Consider the following 12,292-nt stretch of genomic DNA (forward strand, 5'->3'; position numbering starts at 1 on the left):
ACATATTACTCACCAGAATTCGTTTAAACAAGGCATTTTCTTTGGGTGGCAAGGGATTGCTGGAGGGCATTTTTGTATAAATACAAAAATATAGGGCCTTTTCCACCCGGTAAACTTAATTTTCACCACAAAACCTCGTGGCCACAAACGAAGAAGTCGATCTTCGATCACGTGATCATCTGCGACAATGCTGTTCCGCCGGAAGTTCTACATCCACGGTGCCGCACACTTTAATATATTATATAGCTTTTAGAAATTTATTAACAAGAATAATACGTTCTTTGTGTACGTTCGCGTTTATATTTCGCTATCTTTGATGCTTTCGATGATTTTACCTTTTTCGGAATTGCATGAAATACGAATTTCTAAGTAATGATAACCAATGATACTTAAGAAGCATTTCTATGAAATTACAAAGGTTATGAAGGATATGATATCGTTTGAATCGTACGCGAAGAAAAATTTAGCTTTCTAACGTATACATATAACAAGGTTGTTTTTTAAATACATCCTATACGAATTATGTAAATATATTATAAATATGTTATAAAAACATTATTTATACTCCTTGGAATCTTCTATAACATTAAGTGCAATTTACAAGTTGTTTACTCCATGATTGGTCTACTTTTAGAAATTAACCTTATATTTTGTATAAGCACATGGTCTTCAAATCAGAAGGCTTTTAAATTGTTCGAACTAATGTAGTGTACGTTAGTTAGTGTACTGTACATAAAGAATCAAATGTATAATTTGTATTAAAATTTCTATATGGTTGTAAAAAAATATATATGGAGATAATAATTTTTGTACATTTGATTTTGTAGATTTGAATTGTAGTTGCGCGTTTATTTCGTAATTATAATTTCGTAAGAGGTTATGAAAACAATATGGCCGAACTTTTAACAAAAGATGTTAATTCATAAAACATATGTCCTCGGCTTTATATCTTCTAGAATTAAGTGATTTATGTACAGTAATTTATGCTTATAAATGTTTGGTTAGCAAAATTTGTATAAAGAGAATAACGACATGTCATTAATGTGTAGAAAGTTGTGCTTTTCTATTTTATTTGAGCACTTTGGTCAGATTGTGCAATCTGTAGCTGAAGATTTATTTAAACATGGTGCAAGACCAATAGGATTAATTCGTCATGCAACACATCTTCCTATAACAAAGGTATACATTAATTTATTTTAATTAATTTATTTCTCATTTATGACATATGTTTAATGTTGTTTTTAGATTAAAGAATCATTATGCGTTTTAATAAAACATGGTCTTGTTACGTACAATCAAGCAGAAAAGGGGATGGAATATTCTTTAATTATAGAAAATGTTTTACTCATTCTTCGTTACCCAAGGTAATATGTAATTTATATAACATGGATTTTGTTGCTTTCAATTTACAAATAAATGAAAATAAGAAAGATCCATATAACTTAAATGTTTTAATTTTAATAGGTATATATTCTTTGTAAAATCAATGTGTGGAAATGAGTGCGAGATGATTCTCGAAGAAGTATTAATGAATGGATATATAACAGCTTCAGAAGCAATCGCAAAGACATATAAAAAGATTGAACAATCACCTTGTATGTAAATTTATAGTTTTAAATTTTAACTTAAAAAATAATTGTATATATTATATTACAATAATTTTGATAAAAGATTTTGTTCTATTAACTATGTACTTGTATTTTTAGCTGATCTGCAACCATCAGTTCCAGTTTTAAAAGAGAAATTTGAATTACTTGTCAAAAACCAGTTTTTAATGCGCAGTTTAGGTACAATTGAAGAGAGAAATGAAAAATGTAATTTTACATTACCAGATTTGAATTTGGCTGCTATTACTAAAAGAATAGAAGGAAATGATATTGATTGTGGAGATAGTAAAATTTATTGGAAAGTTAATTTTGATCGTTTTACTCAGGACTTTAGGTAAGAGCTGCAAAACTATTGTGTACATAAAACACATGAGAAATTTGCAATGTAATCTATAGGGATCAAATTATTATATCAGCTATAAGCAGACGACTTGACGAAAATGCAGGAGTGTTGATGAGACAGTTATTGATTCTTATGTATTTACGGACAGCATCATGGGAAGACACATCCAATCCAATACCTCTTACAGAAATAAAAGAAGCAGTTAGAAAAGTCGATTGTCCATTACTTATACAATATCTTGATCAATATTTACGTCTAATTGGTATAAACATTGTAAAAAGTGTACTTTTAAACTGCCTAAATATTTCGAAGAACATTGCATAATACTTAGCTAAATGTATTGTTTCAGAGGAAGATTCTAGTCAATTTTTAAAACGAGTTGGGGATTCGGGAGGTGGTCAATATAGCGTTAATATGAAAGAGGCGTTTAAACAATTAACATGGACCACATTAGAAAATATTGTAACGGAGCGATTTGGTTCAAAAGCAGCCAGAATTTTTAGGTACTTCAGGATTTTAACATTATACTTTAGGTAGGAATTTTGGGATTTTAACATTGATTAACTTAAGTATCTTCATTTTACTATACAGATTAGTGCGTAATAGAAAGTACATTGAACAGGAGCAAATTCAACAACTGGCGATGATTCCGGCAAAAGAAGCGAAGCATTTGACGTATACTCTCTTGCAAGAGAATTATTTACAAATACAGGAAATAAAGAAATCTGGAGTATCAGCTGCACCAATAAAAACATTTTTCCTATTTCATATTGATTTAAATTTGGTTGTTCATATGGAAGTGGAGCACTGTTATCATGCACTGTACAATATTATGCAAAGACGAGAGTATGAAACAAGCAGCAATAAGCGGATGATCGATAAACAATTGCGAATGCAAACCCTTACGACTAATTTGAAAGAACACGGTGCTAGCGAAGAGCAATTAGCAGAGGTGCATATAATTTTCATTATTATATTCTTTGTAATTGTTCAGTAACAGATTAACTCCATTCAAATTGTTTACAGATTGCAGAAATGATGACACCGTCTGAGAAACAACAATTAGAAAAAGTTCAAAATAGGATTAAGAAATTAGGTATTACCGAATTGCAGATTGACGATACTTTGTTCCTATTGACAATGTATTTACGTTACCATTAAATAAAGACATGTTTTTTAAATATGTGAAACTGTGATAAATGTTAACGATGCTACTCATTTTCACTATTCATGAAGGAACAAGTACATAAAATTTCATTCATTTATATAGTTATTTATTTATGTATAATAATGATTACGCTTGTAAAATACAAACAACAAAGAATACCTAACTTTCAAATTATTGTAATAAATATAATCATATATCTATGTTTATAATAGTGCTGCTCTCTATGTGATACAGTGCATTTGATGTCACTATCTGTTAGGGAAAATGATCTTGGAGTACACACCGTTAAATGTTCTACCATTGACAAACACTTCGTGTAATTATACCTTTTGATCTATGCGATATGAATGTATGTTAGTTGATTAGAAACAAATTATTAGAGTTATGAATCACAGCCAGCTCAAGGTGCCTTATGGATCAGTAAATAAGTCGAACGCTGCAAATGCTATTTATAATTAGCTAAAACGTAATTCCATTACGGTATGTATGTAAAGACTGGAGACCATTATGTTTGGTGTGTCATTACTACCGTACGTTTTACTTCCAAGTATGATTTTCCCTTAATTCCTATTATATACTTTATACGTTCATCTCAACACTACCGCGATGAAAACGGACTCTTCCGTTGTAAATATTTATTAATCATAAAAATTCAAAGTAGATAGTGTTAACAGTGAAGATTCACCGATCTTAAATATATATATATTTTGATTGTACGCTATTGACACCAATTAATAACGTGTACTACATCTGTCGCGAGTAGTGATAAGATGATCGTGAACGTGTAATCGCATTCAAACATGCATCTGACTGATTTTATACTTTTTCCTTTTTCCCTTTTCATGACACATATACACACACGCATACATACACACACCCTCTCTCTCTCCCTCTCTCTCTCTCTCTCTCTCTGTTTCTTTCTCTCTCCCCTCTCATGTTCTTCTCTCATTTAGACGGTATTGCATAGACTATGTACATTGCACGTACATACAAGTTTCTTCTAGAAATAACGTTGTATACCTAAAACTAAGGTTGAATTTCGGTAAAGCGTTATTTTATTATATTTTTTTCATACCATTAACAACAACGTACATGTAAATGAAGTGAATTCTTGGAATATTGAGATTGGATGTTAGTGTTCACTTTTTTTTCTTCGTTACGTTAGATATACTATAGTATTAGTAATGTATTCGTTTTACAATTTACTATTCTTACAGTTTGCATTCGCACTGGTTGCATTTCTTTTCTTTTTTTTTTTTCTTTTGAAATCCGATGAATTTACAGCGAGTGCATTGAGATTATCGTGAAAACGTTCGTTTCTAGGTATACAAACGAAAAGAAAGAAAAATAAAAGGAGGAAAAAATTGTGTACTTAGCATGTGTCGTTCCTGACAAACCGATCTGTCCATGAAATGCAGAATTGAACTTTATAAAGAAAACCACGTGCTGGCGATAATCAAATTCGATGAAAATTTCTTAACAGCTTAATTGTACGTACGCTATCCGAAAATGCGTTCTTGAATGTAAAAGGGCGGAAGAAATCGCGGAAGAAGGTAGAAAAATGAGAAGAGCGAATTATTTTGAAAGATTACGAATATATGGCACAATAGGAAATAACATGCAATGGGTGCGTTTATATCCTCCACATATCAATTGATTTATTGAATGATTGGTTATTTGTAGAATGAATAGGGTTAAATTATTGTTATTTGGAGGTCAAATTGGTGAAGAAGAAGGAAATGGAAAAATAAGAAAGGAGGAAACGCAATTGCTCGAAGGAAACGTAGAAATGTCTAACGAAAGTGCACCTTTCGGTTTTCCAGGACGTGATAAGAGAAAGAAAAAAAAAAACGTTTCAGTGTAAATGTAAAAAAAAACATCTAATTGTTGCGTGAGCGATACGACATTGAAAATTTTTGAGTATTCGAGCACGCAAATGATCGACGAGCTTCATGTCGCCCGTTGTCGTCGTCGTTGTCATCTGAACTGGCACGTACAACTTCTATTGCTATGCGTAATAAGGATAATTATTTAAAAAAAAAAGAGAGAGAAATAATATAATAATATTAATAATAATCATAATAATAGTCAATAATAATAATAGTACTAAATAAAACTGATGTGACAATAATAATATTAAGGATAATAATAGAGATAATAATGACCAAATGAAAATAAGAATATGCATCGCATTTTTAACATTTCGTTAAGTCTACGTGTTCTCGAGTAAATTACATATATGTGGCGCTATGCAAGATACATCACAATATAGTTACACTGTACATTCAATAGTATTGACACTTTTTTTGCGTCGGTCGATTTCTCCCTCTCTCTCTCTCTCTTTTTCATCCTCTCAATACCGTTCACACTCTCGTGCTTTCTTTCTCGATCGACGAACACACCGCCGACGCAGTTGTACAAATTCATGTATATACATAAAATAAATTATTATCAACATTAAGCTATCCTATCTGCCGCCGGCCGCGGTATTCGAAAAGCACCCGACGAAACGCGGGCACAGATATATCGAGGATACTGGCTCTCTTTATAAAATTATATTAGGTACCTTGTATAGAATTGCACTGATTATAAATAACAAAAAAAAAAAAGAGAAAAGAAAAAACGGTGAAAAAAGAGATGTAGAAGTTATCGAGTTTTTCACGTCGAGCCAACTCTGCCGACCCGGGAACCGGAAGGGACGTCATATCGCCACAAACCTCCGGTCCGCGAAAACGCTATTTGGCACATAAGTATTATCACATCGAGCTCCCGATTTTTCCAGTTTCGGTACAATTCGTTTTCCCGAATTACATACGAGACTTTACGCCCTATAGTTCTATATTGTTTTTTCTCGTTACGAGACGGTGCTCGTTTTTTCCTCCTTTCCTTCCTTTTTTTTTTCTATGACATCCACTAACATCACGGTAAACAACGGTCTCTAGATTCTCTCGATCGGCTCCCATCAGGTTGATCGTGCTTTCACGAATTCGCACAACTCGAAGGAAATGAAAAACGGAGAAAAAATGTAACAACGTGTGTTCGGAAAACATCGAAAAACAAAACACACAACGTCGTATTAGAATTTGATTATTCGTTCGTTTACATCGTTTACAATAAATAACGCTAATTTCCCCGTCCGTAATTTTACGCAATAACATTGTACTAAAATTGACGCCGCGCGTGTCCCTCTCTCACTTTCTCTCTATTCATTCTTCCTATACATACACACTTCCTTTCCTTCTAATAATACACTTCGATTACTTCTCCTTAGATTTTGGTTTTTTTTATTTAGAAAAAAAAATTCTCTTCATCTTGCCTCCGCTTAACGCTATCTCCGCTTAACGTTAGGTCCATAAATTAATTGCGAAAAATACTATAAGTACTATAAGTGTGTTTTTAGACGCGAAACGAAGTGGCCACACACCCCTGTGACTCGAGCGGGTTCATATCGCGTGACGGAATGTGGAATTCCACATTTTCTTCTCGTCCTCTGTCCCGGTCCTCGTGCGATACACCGGATATCAGTGATTGCATGTGAATATGAAAAAAAGGACCGTCCGCCGTGAACGTGGGATAACTATACGATCTAATAACGCGTGTTGCCGCGTATACTCGGAAAACGCGTGATGCTGCAGGATACTAACGGACCACAGCTTTTTCTTTTTTCTCTTTCTTTTTTACTTCTCTTTTTTACGTTCAATTTCTTACATTTTATCTTTTGTTCATTTTTATTTCTGTCGTTTCTATTTATCTTCGTTTCTCACGTATTGACACGGCCGACCGGAATGGCGTATCGCTATAGACGCGCACGCACACGCACACGCGCATACACACGCAGACAGACAGACAGACAGACACACACACACACACACACACACTAGAAGGAATAGGAACAAGACTTTTTTGGCCGCTCATCGTATTTTCGTACACACACTCACGCACGTACACACAGAAATACGTGTCGCGATCGTCTCGCGGTGTGTTGAAACGCGGCTCATACGAAACACGATAGAAACGAATTCGATCGAGCATCGGCGGGAGAGTGCATCGGATCGATCCTTCTGGCGCGCGCGCACACATGTGACACATGGCAGTCTTACGAAAAATCAGGTATGTGTGTATATATATATATATATAAAATGTGTGTGTATATATATATCGTTTTATATTTGTATTTATTTACCTCATTTATTTTTTATGTATAATTCTAGCGTTCATGTTACTCTGCGCTCCCGCGTACGGAAAACACCCGCGAGATGGATACCGACATACGTTGACACGCGAATCGACGTTCGTTACCTGATCGAGAATTCTACTCACGCGCATATCTCGTTACCTAGAACGTTACCTAACGACGATTAGACCTTATCGTTCGCAGATTTGCGCCGCCTTGGTCGCAGTTTTGATTACACCAACGGAATATATCATTGGTAAACTCTCGTGCCGCCGTCGTGTTCATTGTCCCGTCGGCATGGATCAACCGTCGCGCCTGCTTTCCCCACCCCATTCCTCTTAGTAATAGCATAAGCAAGCAGGAAACCATCAGAGCTCCGCACGATGCCGTTATCCACGTCGAGCTCACGTTCACCGGTGTCCCGTGAATCGTTCGACGTACATGTATACGTAGCGCATAGCGAGAAAGGGTTGGTTGGCCGATATCGGTCACGTGACTCTACATCATGACACTCTGTCCCAAAGATTCGAGTCGTGATGCATATGTCCGAGTTACGCACGATCTTTCAGCCATGTGTGCACGAGCAACGTATCTCATAACGAATCGCGCGACATATTGGGCGATACGATGACGCGACGACGGCGGATCCAAGGAAGCAGGACACATCGCCGCTCGAATCCGCGGGAGGGCCTCCACGCGTCGTACGATGGCACAGAATCGTTATATATCACAACCTCTCGAGCGAGGCTTCGAAACGCTCAGTCACTCTTCGAGAACGTTTTTCTATCCCCCGACAATCGACTACATATATCGTTCCCACGTTCCTGTTCACGCGACGATACACGCGTTCATGCGTATATATTCTTTTCACGCGAACCACCAGAAGTTTTACCAGAACAACTCGTGGCCGAGTCTCGACGTTGACGCTGCTGCTGCTGCTGCTGCTGCTGAAGATGATGCTCCGGGCGGCCATGGCGGCTGACCCGGAGCTGCGGTTCAATCTTCGTCGTGATGTCGCGGACTGGCGTCGTAGCCACCGATCGAGCCCGAGTTCTCCGGCGAGAAGTTCATCATATCCGACGGCGATAAACTGTCTTGCGTATAGTAGAACGACGGATGATCGGAACTGGGACCAGCCGCACCGCCGTTCAACATGGTAGCCGGCGGCGACACGCTAGGCCTTGCCGATGGTCCGGCCGCCCCCGTTCCCGGATGATGTTGCGTGCTGAGGTCCGAGCCCACCGGAGACAGGAAGCTCATCTCTGGCCCGCTGTCACGACACCAGAGCTGCCTCATTTCCTGCCGTCGTTGCCGCATCAGCGACTTATACTCGGATATGCGCATCTTCTTCCCATCAACGATGCAGGTGCGCTTTGGTCGCGGCCTGTACCTGTAGTCGGGGTGTTTCTCCATGTGCAACTTCGACAGCCGTGATTGTTCCTCGTAGTATGGTTGTTTCTCAGAGTTCGACATCGCTTTCCATCGAGCACCTGTGCAAGTAAAAGGAATATCGTTGAAAATGATCGTGAAAGCGACACTGGCTTTCTAATGTAGGAAGAAAAGTCTATTCTATTTATTATATCTATATATAAAAGGGAGTTTTAAAAAAGCGTTTCTGCGAGGGATGGTAATGTTGGGAAATTGAAAATTTCGAGAATCACAGGATCGATCCCAATGTTTGCGTTATATCACATTTGAGGGGCACGGGAAAAATACGACACAAGCGATGAGATCTTTAATTTAAGAAAATCACGATTGAAAATTTCTTACCGAGTATTTTCGATATGTTGGAATTATGCATGTCCGGGCAGGCTTTCAAAATTTTCCTACGCTCGTCCTTGGCCCACACCATGAACGCGTTCATAGGCCGCTTGATATGTGGCTTGTTCTCACCCTCCCTCTTCTGCTGTCTCACCATTTTAGCTGAACAGAGAGAAGACGTGTTAGATGTCAACGTCGCTTGGCTTCCTCCCGTGAGAAGCGAATCTGATTTCGTGAGCATCACCTGGCGCTCTCGAAACAAAAGCGTAACGTCAGCCTCGTGGCTCGTCAAAAGACTGCTTACCTTTTTCCGTTATGTCTTCCGGTACCTTGTAACCCGGCTCCCGCCACACTGTAATTTCAGAATATCGCAGCATGTTATAATTTGCAACAGCAACTCCGAGCAGATTATGAGAAATCATCGGAGCGATCCGAATGCAACATCGTTCATCGAATGGGTATCCCTTTTTACGGTTTATTTATCATATCGTTACAAATAAATTATTTTTAATCCGGATTTTAATAAAATTTAGAACGTCTAATAGTTGAACGTCATTTTGTCGCATTTTCCAACAATCTAATATTTCAAATACCAACGATGTATTTACAATATCCTCTCAAATACTTTTAATTTCACAGCTGTGTCATTACTTTTTCGGGTCGGCGATAAGGCAGTACCAATAATACTATCTCGAATTAGCAGAATAATGAAAGTAATATAGAGCGCGAAGGATGAGAAAATGTATTTACTGTGGGGCGTGGACAGATAATCCTGTTCCTCCTGCGCAGCCTCCTCCCGGGAACCGGAGTGCTTGATCGGTCGTTGAGTCTGCGGCGACGGAGGCATTGCACCAGCACTCGGTGGTATCCCGTAAATGCCACGCATAGCGAAATGCTTCTCGACGGCGGCAACCGCGGCGGCAGTCACGGCACCTCCTGGTCCAGCCGCTTCGTCTTTGGCCATTACCTTGCCCACTGCAATGATAAGTCATAAGCCAGATAAGAAAAGATAGAGGGAAAACATTTATGGCAAAATCAACGTATCACGCTAACGTCATCGTCTTGTCTCATTGTACAAACAAGCAACGATATACCGCGAGGATTGCACCATCGACCGTTCCTCTGATGTTAAGATGTTGGGTTAGGTCTTTACTGGGTGAGACATTCGATATCGTAAGATTATATCAAAGGAAAAGTTTATTTTCAAGTTATCGAAACAAGCGATGAACTGATTAGCTGAATTGAAAAATATCTCTCTCAAGCTTTCTTTTTTATACCAATTATTAAAATAATATTGCTTCCTCTTTATGTTTCATACTAGTTTCTGTGCTATTTATACTTCGTACTTTATACTAATTTACTTGCTCTTTTTGCTAATTACTAAAGGTAAACAACATTTTTATGCCGCAAAAACTATACACTATATCGATCCTTCTTTCAAACAACATTTCTATGTTGCAAAAACTATATATGATATCGATGGTTTTTTCAAACCAGGAAGCCGACGAGGAGAATTTACGCAGCAATCTAATATCCGAGTGACAGCTCGTGGAATCCGCAGGCTCGTTTCTTCTTCTGCTTTTTATCCCATCGTTTTCCCCTGCCCGTGTCTTTTTCCTCGAGGATACGCGGTGCACCGAGCCTTATCTTAGAATCACGTTACGCGTCGTTGATTGTGCTTTAAACCGAAAGCAAAAACCGGCCGCGAAAGGGAACAGGTTTACTTGGGGGCAAAAGAAAAGAAAAAGCCGATCGCGAACAATCAGGTAAACGCGCGCGCATACCCGAAGATAATTAACCGTACGTTTCTGATCCCGCCGCGTATTCTATGGGGTATTGATCGAATTTTTTCCGGTTGGTCCCACACGGCCTCGCCTGTCCCCCGAAAAGGGTACACTTTGTCGCGTTTATAAACGCCAACGGCCAGTGAATTGCGTTTACCGATCGGACGAGAATCGATACATCGATATTCTACTTTCGTGCGGTCGATCGGAATTTCTATCAGACTCGCTTGTACTTTTAATGATGAAATTCATCGTGATATCTATACGAACCTCGTTAAAGCAGCCATCCGATTAAAGCAACAGATGTTTCGAACGTAACTGGATGCTATTCTATCATGGTTTCGCTAGTTGTTCTTCCATCGTAATAGTAACCATTTTTTTATTAATTAAATCGCGACGTACGAAAAAATAAGTTTGTAATTCTGATTCACATTTTTGTACATAGTAGACCTCTTTATTGTTAAGGGAGTTACGTCGAGTGTGTAAAAGATGTCTATTTTGTATTTTTCACAGTGTATGGATGAACTATTTCAATTTAACGGAAGATGTTACTTACTTGGCGAGGAGAGGGTGCTCAGATGAGGTGGCAGACCTGCGTAAGGAAGGGTTGTGAGATAATTCCGTGGCATCGGTAGACCAGGCGGAAAGAGTTTCGGCGCGGTCGCCGCGACTGGTTGCTCCTGTTGACCGCTACTTCCGGCCCCTGTCGAGTGCGAGTCGCTACCAGGTGACGAGGAAGATGCCGTGGCTCCCGACGACGAGGATTTCGGCTTGGTGAGGTTGAGAGGTGCGTCGAGATCCTGCAGAGGAGGTGCGGTTGGTGCTACGGCGGACGAGATCGGCGTCGGCGACGCTTCCTTCTCCATCTGCGTGGTCATTTGCGCGAGATGCGCCGTCGCCCAGCTCGGTCCTTCCCGGTGACTGCTGATCATCTGTAACAATCATCGTCTATCGTTTATTTCTACGAAGATCTTGACAATATGTCAATATTTCTGTGCCTTTTCTCTCTTTTCTCGTTTTATACGTCGCATCGACTACTACAAGTTCAGCCTGTATAGTTACATTTTTTCACATGTTTTTATAACGTAAGAGCAGCGTCTAGACTTATACTATGATTTATAATGTTTATTTGTGACAAACGATTTAGATAATACTGTGGGATGATGTAAATAATACGTGCAAATGATATCGTACAAGACGTGAAGTACATTCGTAACATCGAGACGTCAAGACATGATTTTTTAATGGAAAAATAAATCGAAAATGGACAACATCTCCCCCTTGAAAAAGTCGGCTTTAAGAGCACGTGGTATTCCCAGTATGTCTGTAAATTAATAGGAATAGTTCAAAGCACTGTAACTGAATGCTTAAAATACCGATCTAAATCAAACGCATACTAACTGTTGCCAATGTAATTTGCGGATCTACCTCTCGCAACGGTCGAACAACTTTGTT

General features: G+C 38.6%; 3 protein-coding genes across 6 annotated transcripts in view; 1 reads left to right on the plus strand and 2 right to left on the minus strand.

Annotated features, from left to right (window-relative positions):
• Positions 1 to 207, minus strand: part of LOC117213798 (N-alpha-acetyltransferase 15, NatA auxiliary subunit) — a 45,196-nt gene extending 44,989 nt beyond the window's left edge. Inside the window, exon 1 of the mRNA XM_033459458.1 lies at positions 14 to 207. Coding sequence (XP_033315349.1) covers positions 14 to 70 — 57 coding nt within the window. The 5' untranslated portion in view covers positions 71 to 207. The remainder of the gene's footprint in view (positions 1 to 13) is intronic.
• A 456-nt stretch (positions 208 to 663) lies between these two features.
• Positions 664 to 3,136, plus strand: LOC117213565 (DNA-directed RNA polymerase III subunit RPC3). The gene is made up of 8 exons (XM_033459010.1): positions 664 to 1,179; positions 1,246 to 1,364; positions 1,465 to 1,595; positions 1,707 to 1,941; positions 2,004 to 2,212; positions 2,300 to 2,453; positions 2,542 to 2,902; positions 2,977 to 3,136. The coding sequence occupies exons 1-8, from the start codon at positions 1,033 to 1,035 to the stop codon at positions 3,109 to 3,111; spliced, it is 1,491 nt and encodes a 496-aa protein (XP_033314901.1). The 5' UTR covers positions 664 to 1,032; the 3' UTR covers positions 3,112 to 3,136.
• Positions 3,137 to 4,356: 1,220 nt separating this feature from the next.
• The window catches only part of LOC117213563 (transcription factor SOX-6), a 324,095-nt gene continuing 316,159 nt past the window's right edge, over positions 4,357 to 12,292 (minus strand). For 2 of the 4 annotated variants that reach the window (XM_033459009.1, XM_033459006.1), the window contains 5 exons: positions 11,394 to 11,769; positions 9,804 to 10,028; positions 9,358 to 9,405; positions 9,063 to 9,215; positions 4,357 to 8,782 (listed from right to left, as the gene is read on the minus strand). In XM_033459009.1, coding sequence (XP_033314900.1) covers positions 8,289 to 8,782; positions 9,063 to 9,215; positions 9,358 to 9,405; positions 9,804 to 10,028; positions 11,394 to 11,769 — 1,296 coding nt within the window. In that variant the 3' untranslated portion in view covers positions 4,357 to 8,288. The remainder of the gene's footprint in view (positions 8,783 to 9,062; positions 9,216 to 9,357; positions 9,406 to 9,803; positions 10,029 to 11,393; positions 11,770 to 12,292) is intronic. The other 2 variants (XM_033459008.1, XM_033459007.1) reach the window with 1 other exon arrangement.

The sequence above is a fragment of the Bombus bifarius genome, unplaced genomic scaffold (assembly GCF_011952205.1).
Source record: "Bombus bifarius isolate JDL3187 unplaced genomic scaffold, Bbif_JDL3187 scf7180000009125, whole genome shotgun sequence".
In the NCBI taxonomy this organism is placed as follows: Eukaryota; Metazoa; Arthropoda; class Insecta; order Hymenoptera; family Apidae; genus Bombus; species Bombus bifarius.